The 27,270-nt window shown below is 44.6% G+C and overlaps 1 protein-coding gene and 1 long non-coding RNA gene across 14 annotated transcripts in view; one reads left to right on the top strand and one right to left on the bottom strand.

Moving 5' to 3' along the window:
- MAGI1 (membrane associated guanylate kinase, WW and PDZ domain containing 1) overlaps positions 1-20,120 on the bottom strand; it is a 626,907-nt gene extending 606,787 nt beyond the window's left edge. For all 13 annotated transcript variants that reach the window (XM_081246536.1, XM_081246528.1, XM_081246535.1 and 10 more), the window contains exon 1: positions 19,214-20,120. In XM_081246536.1, coding sequence (XP_081102662.1) covers positions 19,214-19,526 — 313 coding nt within the window. In that variant the 5' untranslated portion in view covers positions 19,527-20,120. The remainder of the gene's footprint in view (positions 1-19,213) is intronic.
- Positions 20,121-20,641: 521 nt separating this feature from the next.
- Positions 20,642-26,437, top strand: LOC308623818. The gene is made up of 4 exons (XR_014016891.1): positions 20,642-20,728; positions 21,306-21,482; positions 24,786-24,880; positions 26,327-26,437. It is a non-coding gene; the product is annotated as an uncharacterized lncRNA (long non-coding RNA).
- Positions 26,438-27,270: the final 833 nt, after the last annotated feature.

Below are 27,270 nucleotides of genomic sequence, written 5' to 3'. Positions count from 1 at the left end.
GGAGTTAGTGTTTAATGGATACAGAGTTTGGGAAGATGAAAGAGTTCTGGAGATGGATGGTGGTGGTGATGGTTGCACAACAATGTGAATGTACTTAATGCCACTGAACTATACATTTTAAAAATGGCTGAAATGATCAAAATTTTATGTTACATATATTTCACCACCATTTTTCAAAAAGTCAAATAGAACCTTGCTATGGCCATAAGGTGCAAGTTCCATCGCCTGGAACCGTGTCAGGAGAAAGCTGTGTGTCAGCACTGGAAGAGGCAGGCACTTGTGTCCGGACCTGCACAGGGCATGGCTGCAGGTGGACAAACAAAAGCTCTGAGCTGTGATGAGCCAAGCAGACTCACCCCAAAGCAACCCCGGGGCACCGATGTTTCCTTCCTCATGGAGGACACAAGGACTGTGGCCTCCCTGAGCACAAGAAAGGGTACCTGGCTTCCAGCCTTCCCCAAACCACACTCCAGAAGCTTCTATACCCTGAATTTGCACAGTGGTGCAGTGTCGTCTGAAGTAGATCCCACCACATGGCACGAGGCAATAATGCAGCATGCTGGTGGAAGCCTGGAGGAAACCCATTGCTGTCACTTAAATCCGAGGAGTAACCTGGGACAAGTAATGACTCTCAAGTCTCAGTGTTCCGACCTCTAAAATGGGAGAATTGTACACACACTTCATGGCTCGTGCTGAGGATTAAAGATCAGGCTTGGGCAGCCCTCAGAGCAAAGCCTGACCTGCCCAGCACTGAAGCTCGTTCTGCTCTCATTGGCATCATTGCTACTAGCTTTCTCTGCTAGGCTTTCACTCCCATACTTGAAGTCCAACTGGCAGACGATGTGAGGAGGTGAGAGCTGGAAGGCTTCCCGGCTTTGACAAGAAAGACAGACTTTTAGGCTCACACGATAAAGTAGGAGAAAGGCATTAGAGTTGAACTGTGAGAATGCCATGACCCAACATGATAAAAGGAAAAGCAAACATCCTTACTCTTCTTGGGGAGTTAATATCTGTCAACTGCTTTATTATTTGGGATTTCTTTATTTTTCTCCCTTTTATCTTGGTCAGAGATGGGGTCCCTAATTATTGCTGGCTATACTTCACACACACACACACACACACACACACACACACACACAAACCCATGAGACAAAGATAAAGTGAGGACATTTTGTTGTGTGCATGTGCACATTTGATGTTATTATATTTTACAAACCTGGAACAAAATACCTTTAACCACTCCCCTGCCACCACACACACACACACACACACACACACACACACACACACACACGAGCAGCCCATATATATCCTCACGTTTGTAACTTTCTGCTACCACCACTCAGGAGATGTAAAAGCAGACTATTTTCCTCCAAAGACTGTTTGCCTGGGTAACAGCATTTGGCCACATTCTCTTACCCTAAAGATGGCATCCCCGCCTCCACCCACCTACCAGGGTTTTCAGAGCCAGGATTTGAACCCAATGTGCAATTCCAAAACTCTTAAGCATGGAGCTGTGTGGCCTCCAGCCAGGCACTACTATTATCATTGCTTTTTACAAATGAGGAAATTGAGACACAGAGAGGCTGAGTCACATGCCCAAGGTCACACAGCTGATAAGGAGTGGGCTGGTATTGAAAGCAGGGCAGCCCGCTGTAAACACTTAGCTCTCTTGATTCACAGGGATCATGGTTCCCTATGGCCTGGGTTCCAGAGGTATGTGCTACAGCTAATGGGGCTGGTGACCTTCTTTGCATCTCCTGCATTCTGGGTACTCAGGGTCTTAATCAGCCACCCGAACTCAGGCTCTTAACTCACTCAGCACAACACAGGCTTGTCCTGCTTACTTATCTCCCATTTTCCTCTTCAGGTCAGTGCTTGTCAAGCTTTGCCAGCAGACTGAGAGCTTGTCTGCTCATCTCTCACTCTGCCCTTTTGGAACTCACAGCATGTCTCCATAGCTCTCCAGCACTGCTCAAAGCTCCTGGTTAATTTTCATCTCTTTCCCGAGCCATGTCCACATCTGAAGGCACCTACCCACCATGAGAAGGCAACCATTTAGGTTGATTCATTCATTCACTGGTCCATTTAACAAATGTTTGTGCTGCTCAGCTGTCAGGTGCCAGGTACTGCTTCACCATAAGAATAAGAAAGTATATGATTCAGGTTCCTGCCCTCAAGATAATTACACTCCGGTGGGACAGATAATAAACAAAGGGGCTAATTTCAGATAGTGATGAGGGTGAAGACAAAAGTAGAGTGATGAAGTGATGAGTGACTGGAGGACAGGAAGGTTCTATGAGAAGGTAACACTTGAGTCTGGACCAGGGTTTCTAAATCTTGGTTCTATTGCAGTAGGCTACAAGTGGCCAGTGATTTGCTTAAGCTTCCAGAATTGGTTTAGGGATTGCAGACCTAAGCCACTCAGCACACAGCATATGACATTCCTCTCAGTCTCTCTCCCCCTAGCTGTAAATAAGCAGGCATGTCACCCCTTTTGCCACAGTCACCCATCTGCAAACAAGAGAAGCCATTCTAAGGCCAAGCCAGCACTATGAAGAGAGCAGCACTGAGAGAATCAAGGCTATCCCTTACAATATCTAGGCTGTGTCCTTACAGCTGATAAGTATAGGCTGAAATCCAGCCCATACTCTGCTCTCCAGGCCATGCATAGATGTGTCTGCCCAGAAGAGATATATAGTTTCTACTTTGAACAAAGACATCATATGGGCTAGTGGCAGCTCTGAAGCAAGTCAGAGAAACAGGACCATGCCCTGATCAAACCCTACCTGAAGCTCCCTCCTTGTTCTGAAATTCTTGGTTACTTGCATCAGTTAATCTTCTTTGTTGTTTAAGTCATTTGAGTTGATTTTTATGACTTGTAACCAAAAGCATCAAGGTGATTAAATGGTTTATGCAACTCCGAGATAACTTAGAGTCTCCCTCTCTGCATAAAATACTCAAATTGAGATAATTTATTCAACCATTTGCTATATTAGGTGCTGGAGACAGAACAGTCCACAGGAAAAACATCATCCCTAGCTTCATGGAACATATCTGTTCCATATAAACCACTCCATTTGGGAGAATCAGCACATCGCCATACACTAAGCTTCTTTAAGAAAACTGTCACCAGTAAATACATTGATAAAGCGGTCAAAAGGACACTTAAAAACTACCTATCCCAGGCTTTCACATTTAACAAACATCAACACAAAGGGTCACTCCAGCCTCTTTTTCTTGGAGCAGCTGAATGTGTAGTCAAAGAAATATGACTGCCCTCACCATTTGTAATGGCAATGTCTCCCGTACTGTTCAGTCTGGTAGACACCAGCCATGTGGCTACTTAGAGTTAAATTTAAATAAATTCCATGTAAATAAAATGAAAAAATTCATTTTCATAGTGTGGCTGGTGAAAGGTAGCCACACCAGCCACATGACAAGCACACAATCTCCATATACGGCTAGTGGATAAAATATCAGACAGCATAGGTAAAGAACATTTCCATCACTGCAGAAAGTTCTGTTGGATTGCACTTTTCTTCCTCCAGAGTTCCTTTCCTATTTTAGAAAGGCATGTGGTGGTGAGGAAGAGGTCTCTTCAATTGCCAGGTTAATGCTAGGATCCTGAAGCAAGAAAATGACCTTCCACATACACACCCGCACATAGCCAGTACGTGCCACCCCAGAAGAACCGGAGGCTCGAGTAACTCAGTTAGTCTTTCTATTCTTTTTTTTTGCGGTACGCAGGCCTCACTGTTGTGGCCTCTCCCGTTGCGGAGCACAGGCTCCGGACGCACAGGCTCAGCGGCCATGGCTCACGGGCCCAGCCGCTCCGCGGCATGTGGGATCTTCCCAGACCGGGGCACGAACCCGTGTCCCCTGCATCGGCAGGCGGACTCCCAACCACTGCGCCACCAGGGAAGCCCCTGTTTTGTTTTGTTTTGTTTTGTTTTGTTTGATCTTTCTATTCTTGACTCCCTCCCCAATCAGTGTTCATTCGAGTATAGAGTGGGGTCTGTTACCATCATTTATTAGGGAACTGGATTTGAAGTGGCCAGCATGTTAGAGCCTGGAGTCTCAAGCTTTAAATTTCCACAACCAGCCAGAACTTTTTCTAAAATGTGTGGATTCACAGGGACCACCCCCTCGGATTTGTGATTCCACAGGTCTGAGATGGGGCCTAGTAATCCCCATATTTCATAAACCCTCTGGATGATTCTGAACCAGTGAACGTTCTGTGGACCATTCTTTGCAGTTGGGGTTCTCAGGACTCCGCTGGGCAGGGAGACATGAGTCAGCATCACTAACAAACTTGCCCGCAGGTGCCCAGAGATTGCAAAGTCGCCCAGGTCATTCTGATGCACTTCCCATTTACCTAAAACCCAACCTGTGGGCCACTGGTTCTGAAGTTGTTCATTTTCCCCAGTCAGCTCTGCCTGCAAGCTGTTGGCAGCCATCAGGTGAATATAAGTGCCTGGTAACAGGGGCCCAGGGCTGCAAATTTCCCTCACAGCCTTTTCAGGATGTCTCTCTTCCCTCAGGAATTCAGGCAATAGGGTGACTCATCATGTTTTATTAAAACCCGTGGATGGGTTCCTTCCACCAAAATAGACCCCAACAGTGACAACCGGCTATCATCTTCCCATTAATGCCATCTTCTCACAATTGTCTTCCTTGGAGATAATTATTTCATGCAGAATAACTTAAGCTTACATTTTTAGCTAAAATGTCTCAGAAACAGATTCACATTGCTTAAGAAAGCCTGGTCCTTTCTTCCTTATGGCAGCTTTTTCCCCAGACTTAGACAGAAATAGGCAAGAGCTGCATCAATTTTTCCTTTGCTGGGCATCCTATCTCTCTGATATTTCTCTTATAAATCATGATATGTGTACAATGTATCAATATTGAAACAACACTTTGTGTTTTCTAAAGTCTTCCTAGACCCTGTGCAGGTACTAAACTGTGATTTTGCATATGGCATGATTCACTATGGCTAGACTCTTTACCAAAGACCAAAGCTCGGGAAATTTACCAATGATTGTCCAGTCTCAAACACCGCAGAATATAAGTTTTCCTGCTACATCTTATCCTTGGGCATTTTACGATTTTTTTTTAAATAGGTATTTATTTGTTTATGTATTTATTTTGGGCTGCACTGGGTCTTCACTGCAGCCCGCGGGATCTTTAGCTGCGGCACGCGGGATCTTTAGTTGCAGCATGCAGGATCTAGTTCCCAACCAGGGATCGAACCCCGGCCCCCTGCATTAGGAGCGCGAAGTCTTACCCACTGAACCACCAGAGAAGTCCCCCTTGGGCATTTTAAAGTAGAACAGAAGCCAAATTTCATGCCAACTTGGGGGAATCTTGGGTGCCCCAAAAGTGGTGATCATAATGAAGGAGGTAGATCAGGGCATACAGTCGTCTCAACTGGAAAACGCTCCTTAGTTTTGTTTCACATCCAGAGTACTGGATCACATATAGAATGTCCTATCTAGAATCTGAATTCCTAGACAGTCTCTTGGAATGTTCTTACTCCAATACGGATATGGAGAGAGGGAAGGGGACGAGAGAAGAGAGCATAGAAACACAGTCCCAATCCACACCTGGCAGAATTTGAACTCCATGTCGGGCTTTTGCTGACAACTACACAGTTTTCATTTTATATGCCCTTCCTTGCTTAGCTCTTTAACAGAAAAACGGCACTGCCTAAACTTCTAATCTGAATTACCTAAGTTCCCTTCCCCATCCTAGTCCAGCAAACCTGGTGCCTGCCATGAACCCTGCAACACAGAACAACCTATTTCGCAGGCAAGAAAGAAGGGCTGCACTGGTTTTCAAAATACAAAATTCTACCAGATAACGCTGGCCTGGAGAACAGATGCTCACCAGTCTTAGAGGTTAACTGTGTTCCAAAAGCATCCACTCTTGGAGTAAAAGTCAGGGTGCTGATTTACCTGTAGAATGCCCAAACGAGTCATGTTATTAGGGATTTTTCTTGCTATATTTAAAACCGCCCTAAGAAGTATACATAAAACTCATTCATTCTTTTATTTGTAACACCACACATTTCACAGTAAAATCACCTTAGAGCAGGGAATGTATACTATTCCCAGTACATATTCATATAAATGTCATCATCGAGACACTATTTTGCACCCAGTTCTAAGATTCAGCAGACCACGACCGTGCAATAAAATAGTCCAAGAATCACGATCAGCTGTCAAAATATATCCTCTCCCCCACTCCTCGCAACTCGACTGGGAGAGCTGTCACTGGCTGAGCCTCCAATAATCTTACGTGGACTATAGGGACAAACTGGACTACTTCTGGAACTTATTATTCACTTCAACCCACATTTGTGGACCCTTACTGTGTGTTGGTCGCTATCCTGGGCCCTAAGAACACAGACAAGAGAAAGAAATGGGATGACTTGCTCTTGAAGAGATGAAGTGTGAGAGACATCAAGTGAGAAAGACAAATATGTCAACCAGAGGCTGCAAGCTTGTTGCCTGAGGACCAAATATGGCTCCCAGATGTGTTTGGCTTGGTTTATCCATGCTTTTGGAAAACTTTGAATCAACACTTTTACATTGGCAAAGTTCATTTTTTTAACAATTCAAGCTTCTGCATTCTCTTGAAAGCTTGAAAAATCTGGCAACGGTGGGCAATGTCCCCACATGTCAACAACAGGCTGAAGCTGAGTGGCAACTGCTTCCTTTTACTCTAGTCCCCACCACTCCCTAATGCCCTTTAAAATACCCAGTCAGTATTTCCGTTTGTGATGACTATTATAAAGGAACAATTCCAGGCCTATATAGGATCTATTCTAACTGAGATAAGTAAAGAAATACAGGACTCTCACATCTAGGCAGCAAGGATTTAAGTTGATAAGTGGTCTGAAGAACAAGAAGGTGGTGGGAATTAGGTCTTAAAAAGATAAAATTCATGTGAGCCGAGAAGTTCTAGATATCTATCCAAAGAAAATAGCTGAAGAAGTTCACTAAAATGTATATATAAGGATATTCATCAATGTGTTGTGTAAAATAGGAACTGAAAACAACCTAAATGTTCACTCTGAAAGCATGATTTAACATATTATAGCACAACCAAAAACTGATTCCACAGCCATCAAAATGGTACAGATCTACATGTAGCATAGAAAAAAAGTCTGTGATATATTGTGAGGCACAAAGAAAAATCTCACCAAAACAGCGTGTGTGGGATTATCCAATTTTCAGAAGAAAAAGACCCTCCCAAAAGAATCTACCAAAAAAACGTGTGTGTATTTATATATGTTTATATATATAAATCTCTGGAGGTGGGATTATGGGCCATGTGGATACATTTTCCTTTCATATGTTCACATTTTTGTCTATCATACACATTGTTTAAATGAGGGAAAAAATTAATTTTACCATGAAAAAACCGTAAGCTGTGGAAGCACAGACCAACAATGGAGAGTGATTGACAGTCATCCATGATCATAAAACTATTTGAGTTTTTAAAAGATTAGAAACCAAAAAATCTAGATGATGCCTATGCTTTCTTAAAAAAAAAAAAAAACCTACATGCTCCAACACCAAAGAAAGTCCTTTTTTAACAACTTGATCTTGAGTTTTGAATTCTTAACCAAGTCACACAGACTTAAACAGGCTGATAGTTGGAGGAGGAAATGAACAGGCTCTCCCTATCAGATGTAAATTCCAACGCTTGGCCAAGAATCCAGGTGGTAAAATACTGACTCTATTTAAATCAAGCCAAAGTGATGCCTTCTGTGGCCGCGTTACATAAGCAATAGGCTCCATCACTGCACACATCTGGTCAGAATAAAGGCCCTCTAAGACCTTCAACACAATTAATTCAATATTTTCCCGACAGTTCAAAATGCTACAACAACTGGCAGACAACCATTTTAAATCATCACAGAAAAGTCAGACATATGGCTAAGTATATTTAATATGCTTTAAAAATAAGCCGCGGATCTTCGAGCCAACAAGATCTTAGGGAAGAATTTTTCTTATTTATTTAAAAGTTATGCCTACCCATTACCTCAAAAGAATTCAATTCAAAAGTGATTGCTTGAGTACCTAGAGAGGGCAGAGATTGCAAAGAGACATAAAACAGGGATGCTGCTTTCAAGAATTCAAGAAACACATAATCCAGTACAGGAGACAGAAGAGCAAATCTACATTACAAGACACTATTGTGACTCTTGAAATCATGTTGTGTGTGGGGAAAAAAAAGACAGAGAGAGCACGGAGGAGGAAAGAATCAACAGTGTTGGTGAGGAAGATCAGGGAAAACAGAAGGAGAAGGCAAATAAGCAGAATTGCTTGAAACTATATAGCAGCACCCTCTGTGTTCTGGCCAACAAACACTTTGGGAATCCTTTTTTTTTTTTTTTTTTTTTTAATTTCTGGAACTCTCTTTGGTAGCATCACCAGGCATGGTGTGCTGTCTCTCAGGCAGCAATATTACAGCCTAACAGAGGTCAACACACTTCTAGTGTGGAAACCTGGGATGAGAAATTTGGAACCAGGCGGACCTGAATTTGAATCTCACCTCTGTCAGCTGCCTGGAGGCCAGGATAAATTACTTGACCTCTCCAGCTAATTTTCTCAGGGCTAAAATAAGAATGACATCATCTACCCAGGTAAAAACCTAACCGGGGTCTCAAGGACATGTCAGAAGATCAATATAGAATAGTTACCGTGATTAGTTTACTGCTCCTATTTCAGATTCTCAGTCTCAACCATGAAGTTATACCTTAGAGAAGAGTTTTTCAATCTCCGCCTTAGTGCCATTTGGGGTTGGACACCTCTCTGCCATGGGGACTGTACTGTGTAGGATGTTTAGCAGCATCCCCGGCCTCAGCTCCCTCAAGGCCACTAGCACTTCCCCTTCCTGAGCTTTAACAACCAAAAATGTCTCCAGACATCGCCAAATGTCTGTTGGGGGACAAAATCACCCCCAGTTGAAAATCACTGCTTTAGAGGAAATCATGGATGGGTCTTCACTTCTGAACTGAAAATTAACATGGCTGCTATTAGGTAGGCATTGCCGTAAGCACGATTTACACGCCAAGCAGAGGACAAAGTATTTAGCATACGTTTTCTCATTTAATCCTCACAACCACCCTATGAGGTAGGTATTATTCTCATTTTCAACTGGAACAACTGAGGTTCTGGGAGGTTTACATGCCCATGGTTCTTCAGCTGGAGTTGGACCTAACCAGCCTGACTCCAAACCCTTATATAACACCAAGCCTTGCCGCCTCCCCAGCCTTTCCTGATTTGGGAGCCCAGGTATGGTGCCAGGAAGATCAGAGGACCTCCGTGTCAAGTTCTCAAGGATCACCCTTGCTGGTGCTGCCCTGCCCAGGACCTCCAGGGAGTAAGGAGAGGACCTGTCCTTCCTCTACACGTTACTGAACCTGGGTCCCGATGACAATCATTAGAATCAATTCATCACCAGTGACAACGCAGAAGTTCAGGCAGCTCAGACCTCTACCACATGGTGAAATCTAGAGGTTTCCTTCTTACTTGTCTGAACTAATCCAGTCTCAGGCTTTTTCAATAGTGGCATCTGAATCAGGCAGAAAAATCAGGGCTTTTTCTAGACTTGAAAAGCTCTCCAGGGAACTGTGTACCACAATCTCTATCTCTCAAGAGATTCTTTCTTCTCTCCCAAGTGCTTTCCAACAGGGAACATTCAAACAATAACAGAAGCCAATATTTTGTGGGCGCTCAACACGTGCCAGGCCCCGTGCTGTGTGGTTTACCTCAATCTCCTCATTTTATTCCTCCATCAGCCTCAGGTAGTAGGTATCATTATCCCCATTTGCAAGAAAGAGGGGAAGTATCTCGCCCTGAGTAACCCAGCTAGTAAATTGAAAAGCCTGGTTTCTAACCCAGATCAGCCTGAGTCCAAAACCTGCCGATCTACAACACATCAATAAATGGATACTTGCGGATTATCTTACGAGCGGCACTGCAGTCCTGTTAACACTGTATATGGCAATAATTGTGAAACCTGGCTTATAATCAGGGCATAATGGCCTTTTAATTGCACCATCATGTCACTGTCCATAAAGAGAGCTTCGAGTCCCACAATGGGCTGAAAGATTAGCCTTATTGTGCAAAACATAACTGCATTCCGTTAAAGGCGCACACTAATGGCTCTCTTGGCAATAGGAATGGGGCTGACACCTTAGCCGGGAGGATGTAATTCTCTTTCGTAACTCATTCTCACCACACTGCAGATGGTAACAGGAAAAGTCTATACACACAGCTGACGGTGCCCAGAAGAACGTCTCACAGTGCCCTGGAGGGTGAGAGAGTGTGCAAAGTTCGCTGACAGACTCAGCACGGTGCTGCCTTAAATCCCTAAAATAAAGACCATTTGAGCCCGGCCAGCAATGCTCACTGTCTTCAAGAATACTCCTAGGGCTTCCCTGGTGGCGCAGTGGTTGAAAGTCCGCCTGCCGATGCAGGGGACACGGGTTCGAGCCCTGCTCTGTGAGGATCCCACATGCCGCGGAGCAACTGGGCCTCTGAGCCACAACTACTGAGCCTGCGCGTCTGGAGCCTGTGCTCTGCAACAAGAGAGGCCGCGATAGTGAGAAGTCTGCGCACCGCTATGAAGAGTGGCCTCCGCTCGCCACAACTAGAGAAAGCCCTCGCACAGAAACGAAGACCCAACACAGCAAATACAAATTAATTAATTAATTTAAAAAAAATACTCCTAGATCAATCATTGAAGCTCTATTTATCCCAAGTCATGGACTGCAAGTGTTAAACCCTTATCAAGTTTAATGCGATCTATCACAAAGTACCTACATTTTCAGAGACTTTCAAATATCAGAATTTTCAGAGGCAACCGAGCTCAGCAGAGTTATTCTAGTTCTAAATCTGACAGTGGACGTTCAAGAAATACTGAAGCAATTACTATGCATCAGGCACTATTCTCAGTACTGGGATCAACAACAGCCCTGCCCTCTCGGAGCTTATATTAAAGAAAGAGAGACAAAACAAGGAACTTAGTTATTTTGAAATAATCGACATATGATAAAGTAAAATAAAGCAGAGTAGGGGAATAGGGAATGACAAGGCAAGTGGGAAAGACTTGAAGTTCGTGAGAGAGTAAGCCTCCCAGGTGTCCAGGTCGGGCGAGCAGGCCACGGCCAGGGAGAGAGAAGACAAGTCACAGGTCAGATTGTGAGTCACTGGGAGGACTTCCGTTTCCGCTTGGCGAAAGAGACTAGAGAAATTATTGTATGTAATGGATTACTCCATTCTTTAATCACTTGGCTATAAAAAGAGATTACTATTTAATCATAAAAGACATTGTTCAGAATTTCCTGGCGGTCCAGTGGTTAGGACTCAGCGCTTTCACTGCTGGGGGCCTGGGTTCCATCCCTGGTCAGGCAACTAAGATCCCGTAAGCCTCGAGGCACGGCTAAAAATAAAATAAAACAAAAGACATTGTTCAAATTACGTTTGCTACGTGCCTTCAGAAAGGATGACATCCAGAACACGCTGGACCCTCCATAGGCCACTATACTATAAAGCAAAAGTCAGCATCACTTGCTTGTCCTTGACATCCATGGGGGTTCAGCTGTGAACACACCAAAACAAATTCACCAGACATACTATATGGATGTCAACATCCATAGGGGTGCAGTAGAGCAAAGCGCCAATATTTACCAAGGATTTTTCAAGGTTATAGATCTCACATATGAGCTGCATAAAGACAGGCAGGAAGGCAGTAACCTACTTTTTTAGGATATGAATGCCAGCGCTTAACGAATTTGACAGCCTTTATTCTCAGTGTATACAAAATCAGTATATCCTGTTACACATATATACAAACTCAAGGAAGGGACCACTAACATCAGAGACTGGTGTTTTGCATTAAATAACCATCGTTTATAAAGCAACATCCTTCATGTAAACCCTTGTGGTGAGGAGATGTCAGAATGTTTTCTCTTATAAACCACTTAATTCCCCTTGGTGGATATCATCAATTCTGCCATCCGAAACTAGCTGGGTAATGAATGCCAACAAATGCAGTGAGCCAACTGTATGCCACTGCATCATAAGGTCAAGCTAATCTATTTTTAAATAACACAGCCATTGGCAAAGGGTGGCCTCCAGAAACAATGGACATGTTGGGTTGCCTGTCCTTGCATTATTTTTTGTAAAAGCTGTAGAATGCTCCACAATGTAACCTAAAAATATCCTTCAGAGAGTGGTCTTTTGGCAGCAAGAACAAAAATAGATTGATTTTTGAAAGTTTACGTTAAAAAAAAAAAAAAAAAAGACGTCAACACCAAGCACAGTTTAAGAGCAAGAGGGGACAAAAATCAGACTCTCCTCTGTAGCAAAGATCCAGTTTGCTGTCGGCTGGAAACACTGTACACAGGGACAATGCTACAAGAAAACGGAGGTAAGGTGTCATTCTTCTGGATGCTGACATAGACCAGGTCTCGCATGAACAGAAAACAGAAAAGCTCCTCATCACCCTGCTTGCTGAATGAACATCTGAAATTTCACTTCTTAAACTCCACCTAGAGTCAACAGGCAGAAATACTTAAATACAATTCATTAAGCCTTGTCAGTCATTTATTTATTTATAGCTCAGTATAAATTATTGACACTGAGAATCAGTTGATTGTAAAATCTGGTGATGAGAAAATGAACATATTAGGATCCTAAATGACAAGAAATCAAAGACGAATAGGGAGGGAAGAAGGAAAGATGTGGATGTCCTGGTCTGCACTTACCATCCGAATAAGAAGCAACAAGAGGGCTTCCCTGGTGGCGCAGCGGTTGAGAGTCCGCCTGCCGATGCAGGGGATACGGGTTCGTGCCCCAGTGCGGGAAGATCCCACATGCCGCGAAGCGGCTGGGCCCGTGAGCTATGGCCACTGAGCCTGCGCGTCCGGAGCCTGTGCTCCGCAATGGGAGAGGCCACAACAGTGAGAGGCCCGCATACCGCAAAAAAAAAAAAAAAGAAGCAACAAGAGAAAATTCATTCATGCAGCCAACAAATTTTAGTGAACACCTATGACTTTGCCAGGTACTATTTTAGGTGCTGGGAAATAGAGGGGTGAACAAGTGAGATAAACTTCTTGTTTTCATGGACCTTACATTCCAGTGGGAAGAGAGACAGACAATAAAGAAGCAAAAGAAGAAGATAATGTGAAATTACAAGGTTGTTGTTTGTTTTAATTTATAAATTTATTTATTTATTTATGGCTGCTTTGGGTCTTCGTTGCTGCACGCGGGCTTTTCTCTAGTTGTGGCAAGCGGGGGCTACTCTTCATTGCAGTGCGTGGGCTTCTCATCGCAGTGCGCGGGCTTCTCATCGTGGTGGCTTCTCTTGTTGCGGAGCACGGGCTCTAGGCGCGCGGGCTTCAGTAGTTGTGGTGCGCGGGCTCAGTAGTTGTGGCTCACGGGCTTCGTTGCTCCGTGGCACGTGGGATCTTCCCAGACCAGGGCTCGAACCCGTGTCCCCTGCATTGGCAGGCAGATTCTTAACCACTGCGCCACCAGGGAAGCCCGATAATGTGAAATTGTGTCAAAGCTTTGAAACACAAAACAGGATGAGGGGATGGCATGTGATCCAAGGTGCTATCTTATATGGGGTCAGTGGAATGGTGGGGCCAGCTCCTACGGGCTCTAGAGAACCAATTACATGGATCTCTTCCCAACTCCAGTGATGCTACAAATCAGTCTCCCCTCCACCAGAGCCGGCTGTTAAGCCTTTAGAGGCACACCACCGGATGAGAAGGTCTTTCTGAAGAGACACTAAGGAGAGGGGTCAATCCTGTGACCATCCTGGTGGAGTGTAGGGGTGGGGAGGAGGCAGAGAAAAAGCAAGACCAGAGACCCCGAAGCAGAATTCACAGGAAACTCAGCAAGACATGGCGCTATGTTTCAAAATGAGAACAGAATTATTTTCTTACAGAGCTGTTGTAATATATTCCAACTGGTCAAAATAAACACACAATGTCAAAACAAAGCCCAGAAAGGCACAAAGAACTATATTCAATTGTATGTGGTCCTAAGTCCCTCATTACGGTGAGGGGAAGGGTCTGGTGGTGGTGGTGTGGTTTTTATTTTTTTATTTTTTTGTGGTTTTTAAATTGTGACTTATTTATTGCCTCCATTCTGTCTATAAAAAAAGTGGAGGGACAGTTTGGTTCCTGGGTAATTTGCAAAGCCACAAAATTCACTTACAAAAATATGTAAGTGTGACCTATAATATTACCAGTTTGGGAAACTACAATCACACCCTTCTAAACTTTTGGAGTCTGGGTTATTCAGGGAATCTTAGCATTTTAGGAGTGCAAAGGATCTAAAAGGATACATCCACTTACTTTAGGTATGAAGAAAGGCCCGAAGAGGTGACTCACCAGAGATTACAGCACTAGTGGCCTAGCTTATTCTAGAACACAGATCACCTGCCCTACTCGATGCCATATTTTCAATGCAGTCTATACCCTAGGACAGTGGTGCTCAAAATTGAGCATGCATGAGAGTCACCTTGTTAAAAACACGGCACAGGCTCCACCCTCCTGAGTTTAGGTATCAGTAGGGCTGAGGCCTGGGAATCTGCATGTTTAACCAGTTCCCAGGTGATGTTAATACCACTGGTCTGGGGAGCCTACTTTGAGACCCACTGACCCAGGAACTAGAAGCATGGGTTCTGAAATCCAACACGGCTGAGTTCCAGCTCTACTTCAGCCACTTGTATGACCCTTGGAAAAGCCACCCACACTCTCTGGACCTCAGTTTCTGACACGTGAGTCCAGTTGGGAGGAATAAAGAACAAAATGCCCATAAAGCACTAGCTTAGCCAAGGGCCTAGCACTTCCTAAAGCAAGTGCTCAAAAACTACTAGCTATATCCTAGAGCTAAGCTTCCTTAATTGTAGTAGTTCCCCCTTATCTGCTGTTTTGCTTTCTGTGATTTCAGTTACCCACAGTCAACCACGGTCTGAAAATATTAAATATAAAATTCCAGAAATACACGATTTAGACGTTTTAAATTGTACACCAATAGCAGGATGAAATTTCCCGCCTTCCCCCTCTGTCCTGCCCAGGACATGAATCATCCCTTTGTCCAGGGTATCCTGCTCATTAGTTACTTAGTAGCTCAGTTATCAAATTGACTATCCAGGTACCACAGTGCTCGTGTTCAAGTGACGCTTGTTTTACTCAGTAATGGCGCCAAAGCACAAGAGAAGTGATGTTGGCAGCTCGGATCTGCCCAAGAGAAGCCGTAAAGTGCTTCCTTGAAGTGAAAAGGTGAATGTTCTCGACTTAATAAAATCATATGCTGTGGAGGCTAAGATCTACAGTAAGAATGAATTTTCTATCTGTGAAATTGTGAGAAGGAAAAAGAAATATGTGTTAGTTTTGCTGTCATACTTAAAACTGCACAAGTTGTAGCCATAGTGCATGATAAGTGCTCAGTTAAGATGGAAAAGGCAATGAATTTGTACAGTAAGATATTTTGAGAGAGAGGGAGACCACATTCCCATAACTTTTATTATACTACATAGTTATAATTCGTTCTATCTCATGTTGTGTTTAATCTCTTACTGTGCCTGATTTGGAACGTATCACCCACAGATAAGGGGGGATTACTGTACTTTTCCTCTTCTTCCACATACCCTAGAATGGCTAAAGTTCAAAAGACAGACCAGATCAAAGATTGGCAAAGATGTGGCAGAACTGGAACATTTACAGCAGCTTTATTCCTAATAGGTGAAAAAATAAACAGTCCAAATGTCCATTGACAAGCAAAAATATAAACAATCTGGTATATGTATGCAATGGAATACTACTCAACAATACAAAACAACCATGATACACACATTATGTGAAAAAAGCCAGACACAAAAGCGTACACATTGCATTATTTCATTTATATGAATTTCAATGACAGACAAGATTAATCCATGGTGAGAAAAATCAAACAGTCAATACCTCTGGAAGAGGTGGGGGGGGAGAACTGACTAGAAAGGGACAGGAGGGAAATTTCTGGGGTGATGGAAGTGTTCTGTATCTTGCTTTGGGTAAAGCTAACATGAGCATATACCTTTGTCAAAACCCATCAAACTATATACTTAAGATCTGTGCATTTTATTACAGGTAAATATATACCTATAGTATATATAGTGTACATATATATGCTTTATTATATATATAAAGTAACATATACTTTATATAACATATATACGTATTTGTACATTCTTTTTAGGCACTTTTGTGACAGAAGACTGTCCTCTCCATTTAAAATTAATCAACTCTAACCTGGTAGATCCATTTAGCTTGATTCTTTCACAATCCAGTCCTGCTTCACATAATACCATTTGCTACAGACTGTTCTGGTCTGTGCATCTTTTCAGAGAGTTGCCATGAAACAGAAACAGCAGAATCTTCTCCCACAAGAAGACGGTGACATTTTCATACAGACAGCATCCAGAGTGACCCGTGTCCCTGGTAGTGGCTAGTTCAAGGTGCAGACAACACAAAAGTAACATTTTTCCTTTACCATGTACCAAGTAGAAGCCTATCTAATATGATTAAAACACAGTAATGAAAGCACAGGAAGAGCAATTTCGTAGTATAATTTAAATCTTATTCTCAATATAAAAGAGAAGGCTGGTGAAATGCTTTCTAGTGCCGTCTTTCTGTAATAAAGATGTTAGAAGAGCTACCTGTGCCTGTGTAATCATTACAGGAAATAGTAGCTTTTACATTGCGGTGGATTCCAGGTCATTCAAGCGTCCCCATCCATATCTTTATTCTATCCCACTACAAGAAGAACAAGTAGATTTGCCTACACATACACACACACACACACACACACACACACACACGTTCTATAAGCATTCCTACGTAGCACACAAAATAGTTCCGGGTGAAAGCAAATAAGATGGGGAGACACTACAGTTTCCTTCGAACCCAGAGATACCTGATTCCAAACACACTTTGTTAGCTGACCAACCCTTCCGGACTGCCATGATGAGGTGGCCCTGGGACGATGCCTCCCAATCTTTGGTAACTGATGGAGGGAGGCTCAGCCACATGCAGTAGCTTGCACACTGAAAACAAGCCCCTACTGGACCCATCAGACACCAGTAGACCCCCGCACAGGATATGTAGGAACTCCTGCCTATCCTTCCACCAGCCCTTTCTCCAAAATGCCCCTGCACGGCGACCGGCAGCTGATCCCATCAAATGCTACAGCATTTTCTCTACAGTTCTATCAAGTCCTAATAATCCAGGTACTGGTATTAACTTCATAAGTCAGGATCCTGACACTAAAAGCTAGACTTAGAAATAAATAACTGCCCCAATTCACTTTAAACATAACAATAATAGCTAATCTTTATTGAGCACTTACTATGTGCCAGGCACTGTTCTGCACCCTTTGTGCTTATTAGTTTATGTGACACAAGAAAGCCAGTTTACAGATGAGGGAGGACACATTCTCAAGTGAGGCAAGGTGACAGGACCTCAAGCAAAGCTGGGGAGATGTGCAATGAATGAGCCACAGTCTCTCCCTTCAAAGAGCTTACCACCTTGTATGGAAATGAGGGGAGGGAACTAACATAGTTCAGAGTAAGTAAAAAACTACAAGATACGCCTTTAGGGGAGTCCAGAGGAGGAAGGATTTGTTCATCTGGGCAGGATGCCTGAGGGCTTCTTGGAGGAGGTGTGCAAGTGGACAATGAGGACATAAACGGAAGAGTTTATGTTATGGAAACATAACCGTCAGTCCCTCAGCTCCCAAAGCTACCAAAAGGCCCAACTCTTCTCCCTGTCCCCCTCCTTCGTTTCATCTGGAACGGGCCTGTTTCCAAAAGAGGACTAGCTCAGCCCAACCCTTCTTTCCTCTGACACATTCCTCCAGCTGCTGCTTGCCCTTCCAAGCCCGCGCAGGCACATATGGGAACTTTTCACCAGGGCTCAACCTGGTGCTTTCACGGGGAAGAACCTGCGTCATGGTGCATGGTCGTACAAGGGCTCCCTTTAAGGGAGTCCAGTCCTTCTCTATTGGACTGTATCAGGGACAGCCCCATGCCTGCACCACACGAAGATGTAAGGGACTCCCCGCCCCCACCAGCAGCCATCATAAAGGTCATCACTCCTCTCCGGGCTTCTGAGAGATGAGTTTGCTTCCACTCCCTCCTCTCAAGTGCGCTCCTCGGGGCTCCCACGGTCATTCCCCCACCTCTTCCTCCTCAGTGCTTAAGGCTCTGCAACAAGGACTCAAACCCTCACTCTTGGCATCTGTGTGACCTTGGACAAGTAACTGAACCAACATCAGTCCCAGTTTCCTTATCTGTAACATGGGGTTTATAAGAACAACTCGGTCTCAGAACTGTTGTCAATCAGAACAAGATAGTGCAAGGAAAGTATTTTACATAGAGCCTGGCACGTAGTAAGCTAACAAGAAAGAGCAGCTATCATCATCATCACAGGGATGATGATGGTCTTAGTGATGGTGATGGTGGTGATGTTGGTGGCAGTATAAACTTGGGCTTGAGTAGCACTGAAATACCCTCTCCATTCTCTCCCCCCACGAGCCTGGGGCCGGGCCCACACGGTCGAGACACATGCGTCATCCTGCTGTGGGGTGAATGCAGGATCTTCAGGCGGCGGGCTTTGGAACTGCCAGGCGGTGATGCCCGGATCCACCTGGGCGGTCGCGGGTGACGCTGATTTTCTGATGGAGGAGGCCCAACAACCAAAGACCCTCACCTCCTTCGTACCCATTCTCCAGGTCTGGAAACAGACAAGTGGCCAAAGAACGCAGCAACTGCGCCTGCTGCAACACTCGCCCAGGGAGTCAGGAGAGCGTCCACGTTGCCCCTGCCAACTCTCCTCCAGGTGCAGGCAAGCTGTGCTGCACTTGGTGGCGGAGATAACAGGTTGGCAAACCAGGCCTGGGAAAAATCTCCGCGCTTCCCCGCGCAAACCCAAGGCCCTCTTCCCAATGCAGGTGAGCAAACAACCCACAACCTCTCAACAACTTTGTATGCTTCACTATCACAGGGCGCACGGCCTCAACTTCCCCTCTAAAACGCATTCGCAGGAGAAAAGCGGGAAATCGAGTTAGGGGGAGGGGGGAGCCTCCACAGGCCGATCCCCTTTTCTAGGGGCGCCTCCGGGAGGCGCGTCCCGTCTTACCTTGTCTGACGGCTTTGAAGGTGACGGCCTCCTTGCAGCTGTCGATAACTCCCAGTACGTCATAGCGGGGTAAACCGGACACCCGGATCCCCTGCACCTCCAGAAGCAGCTCCCCCTCGCCCAGCCGAGGGCCCTGGCCGCCGCCGGGAAGCCCCGCCACCTCGGCCGCCGCCACCGCTCCGACATAAGGAAACTCTCCGTTCTCCGCGCCCCCCAGCACCGTCACCCCCAGCTCGCCCTGGGGTCCCCGCTTCACGGTGAATTCGTGAACCCTGCTAGTCCAGTGGTTCTTCTTCTGGATCACTTTCGACATGATGATTTACGCCCCTCCTCCCCCCCCAAAAAAAAAACAATAAAATGAGAGACAGGTGCCTTCCACAGCACAAGCCCCCAAGCCCACGCTGGTTCAAGGGAGAGACATCTCCCCCCAAATAACGCAACGGGAGAGAGAAACTTGGCAGACTCGCTCCCTGCACACACTCGCGCACTCAAGCCATCATAAAACAAACTTTCTGGGCTTCCCCGCGAGCCCTGCACAGGCGCCCGCGAGCTTTGTTTGCATTCGGTGCTTCTAGGTCCACGTTCCGGCGCCTGACCGTGCTCTCCGGGACCAGAGTCCACTCTGCGCCGCTTGGGTTATTTTTTTCCTTCCTTCCTTTCTTTCTTGCCTCTTAGAAATGCGGTGTTTCCTCTTTGCCTCCCGCCTGGCTCGCCTTTCCTCGCTGGCGGGCTGTTACTGAGGGTTAGGGAAGCCCTTCCAGCCAGTTGCAGGGAGCCCTGGATACGCGGTTGCGGAGCGCGGCGTGGGGGGGTGGGGGGCGGAGGAGAGGGACAGGAGGGAAGTGCCTGCGTCCCCTTTAAGCAGATACAAAGGCTCGGCTTGTTTTGTTACAGTTCATTCTATTCCGCGCCGCCGAGCGCAGCGGCCGGCGAGAAGAGACGCGCGCGCATGCGCCCCGCGGCCGCCACCCGGCCGGCCCGCCCCACCCCGCCTTCCCGAAGGGAGAGATTCCAATGTGCTTCCCGTTGGGTCCTAAATCCGACCTACCAGAAGCAGGCAATTTCCCCCCCTTCACACACCCCTCTTATTCCTCCTTTTATTTCAGTGCCCACGCCTCGGCAAATCCCTTTGGGAGTTTGCGGGATTCGCAAGGGTTTTCCTCCAACCGTCTGCAACTTTTGAAAACATGGGCAATCTGGCTTTGGCATTTTAAAACCGTTTCAAACAGGTGGGGGTTGGGGAGCCTCATATACTCACCCTCGCGCTCACACTCACGCACACACGCACGCACTCACGCCGCCCTAAGCTTCCTTACCGCCCTCGGCCAGTGGCTGGCCCCGCTGTCGGTCACCGAGCCCGCACTGTCTGCCGCGCCCCCCCCGCCCCCGGCCGCATTTCCCTATAATACACAGTACCCGACCCCGAAGCTTCTGTCCGCCGCCTGCACAAAGCCCTCGGGTTCGGCTCCTGGAGCGGGGTCTGCCCGTGGGTCTGCGATCCTGTGGAGGGCGACCGTGAGTGTACCCTGGGTCCCCCAACTGGGATCCCTGGGAGAGTCACACGCGCACACACACACACACACACACACACACCCTTAAACTTTGGGGCCAACTTTTTTGGACACAGGGGAAAACTATAGGTGAGGGAAAGAAGCCAAAAGGCAAGAGGAGGTTCGGGTCTTCAACCGAAAAGGGGTCTAGCTCTTTAACTCCCTCGCCGGGAGAGACTTCTGGAGCCAGGCATCTGTCTCGGGCTCAAGTTCCTGGCTGAGCTGGGCAGCCTTTGGACCCGCCCCAGGGCCAGGAGATAAGGATCACTTCTGGGTCTGGGATCTGCACCCGAGTCCTGGCGCCCGCGGGAGCGTGGGCGCGGCAGCCACCTCTCGGAATTCGCAGCGCCGGGGGCTGAGGTAGAGCCAGTTTCTATCCCTGCTAGGTTTCGGAACGTGCTCGGGGGTGGCGGACAGAAAGAATACCCTGCACCGGCAAGGCTGCACTCCCCACATACTCCCCAACTGGCCTGGGCGATAGTCTCCCAAGCATTTTCTTTCCCTCAGTGATTTATAACTTGTTTATTCATCTTTGGTCACAGGAGAGATTTCAAGTGCTAAATAAGGGAGGTGAGTGTAAAGGACTCAGAAAGAATGCGGTGCTGCAGAGGTCACGGTTGAGAGCCGGGCTCTGGGGTTTAGGTTCCCACCGGTCCAATCTCTGTGTGACCTTGACCAAGCGCCGGGACCCCTCAGAGCCTTCGTTTCTCCCTTGTTAAGTAAGTATAACCATACCTCACAAGATTCTTGGGAGTATTACAGGGAGAAAGAACACTTGTAAAGTGGCATATAATAAAAACTTAGTAGTATTAGTAGTAATAGTAGTAGTTGGAAAAATTAGGAATCATTTGGGGTTTCAAGTTAGATGATGATAATAATTCCTCCTCTCCTTTCTAAAGCTTAAAATATATAGGCATACGTTTAAATATTTTAAAGCACTGTTTGTAGGGTGCTATTCTAAGCCAATAAAAATAAAAGAAGAATGTTGCTGTTTCTCTCTTGAGATATCCAGAACTGAAAAATCCTATTGCCTTGTAGTATTTGTAAGAAAAGGAAGTGGCCAGTTTTCCATGGCTCTTCTTGGTGAGGGAAACTTTGTCTTCAGCCTCTTTTCCTGGAAGACACCCATTTGTTTCCAACTTGACTGAATCAAGATGAGTGAGAAATTCAGAAGGTTCATTCCCAAACCCAAACACAGATCCAGCCAGTCAGAATCTTAGGGATGGGTTCTATCATCTGGACTTCTAAGGCTCCCCTGAAGTGGTGCTGGTATACAACATGAAGACCACAAGTCTAGCATCTTGATTCCTGAGCATTTTTTACATCACAGACCCTTTTAGGAGAAGAAATGTGTGGTCCACATCTACCTGTAGAGTGTAAGCTCCAGTGAAGTTTGGTTTACTGATGCATTCCCAGTTCCTAGAACAGTGCCTGGTACCTGGTTAATGCTCAAGTATTTGGTGAGTGAATCCTTCCCCCCAAATGCACATTTTTGTGTAACACCTTAGACTGAAATCACAGATTCCCCTACAGATCACCGGTAAGCTTGACCTTGTATGTTCCTCACTTCCGCAGCCCATATTCTAGGATTGCTTGCCAAGAATTCCCCCACTTGCCTCCAATCACTGGTCCCGTACCTCCTACCTCACTCCCACCTGGAGGAGTCCAAAGGATGGGCAAGACCAAGTGGTTTGCGATTCCTCCCACTGGCAAAGCACCATCTTCCCTCTCCAGGATGCCACGTGTTTCTGAGGCTGAGAAGGGAAAGGACTTGGAATTTAGCCCACTTCAGATTTTAGATGTGGAATAACCCTCAGAAAAAGAAGGGATACCTAAGGGTACAGACAGCAGGGTGGAGAGAGGTATAGAGAGACATATTATAACCCAGGAACATAAAAAGAAGTAATTTGAACCTCCAATGCGGCTAAGACTGTCAGTTTTTCCAGACATTAAGTTTATGATATTCCCAGGCTCTCTGCTCCTCCTCTGACACTCTGTCTACTCTGTTTCTCCTGGTTCAGTTCCTGTGTCCCAGATTGGAAACAACTTCAAGGCAGAAATCATATCTATCCTTTTCCAACCTTTGAATCCTCAGCACCTAAACCCATGCCTTGAGGGGAGTGTGCATCCTACACACTTAATGAATGAATGCATGAATGCATGGATTAAGTGTGATCTTAAACTGGATAATATATGGCCTTCGACATGAAACGCATTTAGATTCAGTGGCTAGAACCAATTTATAGATTGTTATTTTGAAAGAGCTTATAGTTATCTTGGAGCATATTTTTCTTGAATAGATGTAAAGTGGGATCCTAGTGTTCTGGCTTCTCTCACTTACACTATGACTTTGACAATACATTCCAGTGGACAAAATGATGCCATAAAACATCTAACTTGGAGGTTTACCATGTGTGCCAGGATAATTATGTGCATTATTTTATTTAATCACTACAACAATCGTGTGAGGTAGGTGTGACCTTGACTTGCATGAATGACCTTGATTTTACAATTGAGGAAAGTGAAGCTAGGCAAGTAAAGAAACTTGCTCAAGAGCTTGGAAGTGATAAAGCTAGCATGTGCACCCAGAGGCACAAACCAAAGCCCATTCTCAGAACCACTGCACTCTGCAGGTGTAGGATGTGGCCATCCACCATCTAGCATATTTGGGTACCAGCATTCTTTGGCTCCTGAATCTGCCACATAGTGTGTGCATATGAATTAAGTCACCCTGCTATCTCTTCCCTTGAAACTGAAGGAATACAGTGTTTCACTCCAGAATCCGATCTCCAGTTCCCCTTCTGTAGGCTCTGAAGATCGAATAATTTACTGTAATGTAAAGAGGATTAATTTGCAAACATTTCTCAAGTGTTTGGAGATCTGTGGGCTCTGGTACAGGCGACGTGCCAAATGGCCTTACACTGTTATGGCGGAAGCATTTCCACAATGAACTCTTAATAAACACAGTGGATCGAGATAAGTAAACTGTGACACAATAAACTCTGCACAGATTATGATTTAATTTTCATATAGCTAGTTCAACTAAAGGGAAGAAAAAAAATCCACAAATATAAATTGTACATTGCTTTTCTTTCTCACAAATAACATTTCCTTTCAAAGTTTTCTAGCTGTGAGTAAAGAAATCATTATTGTAGTCTAAAGTGGTAACTTACCTCCTTTTTCTGAAAATGCGAAGATGGGAGATAAGTTCGTTGGTGTGGGGCAAAAGAGGACATGAAAATTGGTTATCTTTTAGTTTCTGAAGAATGCCATTGAGGTGTATATTATAGATATCAAGGTAAATATTTCGTATTCAAGAAAGGTAACTGACGCCAAACTGGTAATTTAGAGCAGAATATCAACAAAGGAGGTTAAAACCCTTAGTTCAGATTGAAGGAAACAGACACTGAGGGCAACTTTCCATGTCATCTCCTGGAGGGGCTTTTATGATTCGCTTGATAACTTTTTCTTTTCCTCACAGGGAGGCAGATGGGTTTTTTCTGACCATGGTACCCCTCCCTTTAGTCCTTTCAGCTAGGCAAGAATAAATAAAATGTTAATTCTTGTGACCTTTCAAGACATCACATGTGAACTATTCTTTTAATACCGCAGAGGAGGAAGAGAGTTTAATCCTGGCTCATGTTCTGGTTCACTTCCTGGGAAAAAAATGAATATTGGTAACTGGAAGATTTGAAATTCAACGTTGGGTCCGAGAAAGCAAGTGAAACCAAAGAATTTGTTGTGGGAATCTCTCCTAAAATGTCCAAAATGTTCAGCTGTAATGTAGCATATCATCCTACATAATTCCACTGAACATATACCTCATGATATTGTTAAGTCCTTGAGAACAGGGTGTTTGCATTTTCTTCCTAATAGGTATTTGTATCTCTTTTATTTCATCTCCCACCAACTCTATGAAAATATAGTAATTGGAACATGGTAGATGCTTAAATAATACAGGATTTTATTATTGAAGGTGTTCACTCACTATATGTCTTCTTCTTTTTGTATGTTTTTAACAGTTTATTGCGCAGAAACTGAACTGAATGAGAGAGAAGGAAAATACACGTTGAAATCAAAGATGGAATGCCCATATTTTTAAAAATACCCTAGTAATGTAAGTTGTTGCAGAACAATTTTTTAAATAGCTAACTAAAAAGGCAACATTAAATTTAGTTATTCAAAATTGTATTACCACAAGGGACTTCCCTGGCAGTCCAGTGGTTAAGACTCCACACTTCCAATGCAGGGGGCCTGGGTTCGATCCCTGTTCAGGGAACTAAGATCCTACCTGCCCTGGGGCGTGGCCAAAAAAAAATTGTATTACCACAAGATAAGCAGTTTCTACATTTGGGTGTATCTCCTCCTGGACTTTGGTCAATACAAATATATACACATGCACGCAATCTACCTTCTTAAGTTGTCTCTCTCCCTCTCTCCCCATTTGGGATTTACAGTTAATTTATGGAATAAAATAATCCTTTATACCTTTTATTACTTACCAATATACCCTCAATTTTCTCTTTGTTAAATATAAACCTCTATTGATCACTTTTATTAGCTCAATAATATCCTATTCTTTGAATGTTCCAAAATGTATGAAACCAATGCCCTATTAATGATCATTTAGGATTCTTAATGGGGCTGAAGTAATTACTTGTATTAGGATGTTTTGGTTGCCAGTGACAGAAACCTAGTTGAACTAGCTTAAGCAAGAAAGGAAATGTATTACTCCATATAACTGGCAAGAGTAGAGATGAAACTAGTTTTCATCAAGGCTGGATGAAGAGACTCGAGCGCTGCCCTCAGCTTTCTCCATCTCTCAGTTATTTTTTCCTCTATGTTGCCCTCATCCCCTCCTACTACATACAGATTGGCTTTCTCCCGACAGCCGGGAAAGATAGCCACGTGCAACTTACATCATCCAGGTTTAGCAATCCCAAAATAAAGGAGATTTTTCACTAACAGATGGGAAGAGCAATGAGAGAAATTTCAGTCTGTATTAAAGCTTTCAGTTTCAATTGTAGAGAGTAGACGGAGTCTGCCTACTTTTCAGTAGCTTTGAGAATAAACACAAGTGAGTCACAGACATGATTGGCTGCCTGATCAAGCCTGGCAGAGTGTGTGTGGACTTGAGACGACTCAGGGAAACCTCATTAAAATGAGTTCCTCTACAAGTTCCGATCGTGGTCGCCTCTTCCACAGTTAACTAAGAGTTCCAAGAATTCAAACGTAGTGTGAGTTTGATTTCAATCGAAGCTGCAGTGGTTGGCCCACACGTTGGTAGCTATTTTGAAGATATTCTGAAGCTGGCAATAGTGCAGAATTGCACCCTTTACAAAGGAAGCCAGTCAAGTGTTATACGTGTTTAATACAGATGGTTTGTTAAACTACATAACATCAATTTCCAATATTCTGAAATGAATCTTAAATTTTTCTGAAGCTAAACTAAAAAAGAAAATTAAATATTCTAAGATGGCCCATGACAGTTGGTAGATTGTTTTCATTCATTTGTTCATTCAACAGATGTTGATTAAATACTTATTTTGTCAATTCCTACTAGGCACTGGTGGTACAGCACTAAAAGACACGCTATTTGTTTTTGCTGGAGGAAGCTTACCTCCTAATTGAATACGCATTGGATACCGAGACAAGAAAACATACCAGTTCAATAGTGTTGGGTAAGTTCAATGCCAGGGAACCTAGGGTGATCCTGGTGGGCATTTCTTTGGGAAGGATTGTAATTCACAAAGATGTCTTCAGAAACTAAAGGTGCCATTGTTAGAAGAACGTCTTGCATCCTCCACCTATAATTTATTTTAATAGTATTTTAATAAATGAAAGACAATGTCCAGTTTTATGCTCACATTATGATACTTGAAGGTGTGCTTTATGGAACCATTCACTGAGTTCCCAGATGGTTACAGCTGCCCACAGTGTGAATATATGGTTCCATAAAGGACAACTCTGTCTTGCCACAAAGCCAATCCAGCAAACACTAGGCGGAATTTTAGAAAATGACTCAGCAATCTGGAATCTGAGCAACCTTGCTCCTTGAACTGTACCATCTTTGGAAAATTGTTCCCCATAAAATCTTGTAGCCAGATGAATAAGAACCCCCAAAAAATGTGTTCTTCACTTTCCAGATTTAGCACATTCCTGGAATTTTAAACTCATTTTTGTGGACTGTTGCCCAGGTGAGGGGAGGCTTAGCCAAACCGGGAGTGGTTTTGAGCAGCATCCCCCAGGGAATCAGTGCCCAAATTTGGCGTGCTTGTATCCTCAACATTCCTGACACTCCTGGCTGAGAAATTCAGCTTGCCTGAGTTTGGGTACCCCAAGGATTTTACATGCAGCAGAGAACTGCTGAATTAAGCTAAGTGTTGGAAGACGTTGCAGTTTTAATCATTAAGTTAGTTCCCTGCTTCAGTGAACTTAAAAGCTGGCATATGCTTGGGAATGTTTCTGCTTCCAAACGCACAGCATGTGCATTTTTCAGATGTTTGA

This window comes from Mesoplodon bidens (genome assembly GCF_964165515.1).
Source record: "Mesoplodon bidens genome assembly, chromosome: 10".
Lineage (NCBI taxonomy): Eukaryota > Metazoa > Chordata > Mammalia > Artiodactyla > Ziphiidae > Mesoplodon > Mesoplodon bidens.
Note: the sequence above shows the minus strand (reverse complement) of the source record. Positions and strands in the feature narration are given on the sequence as shown.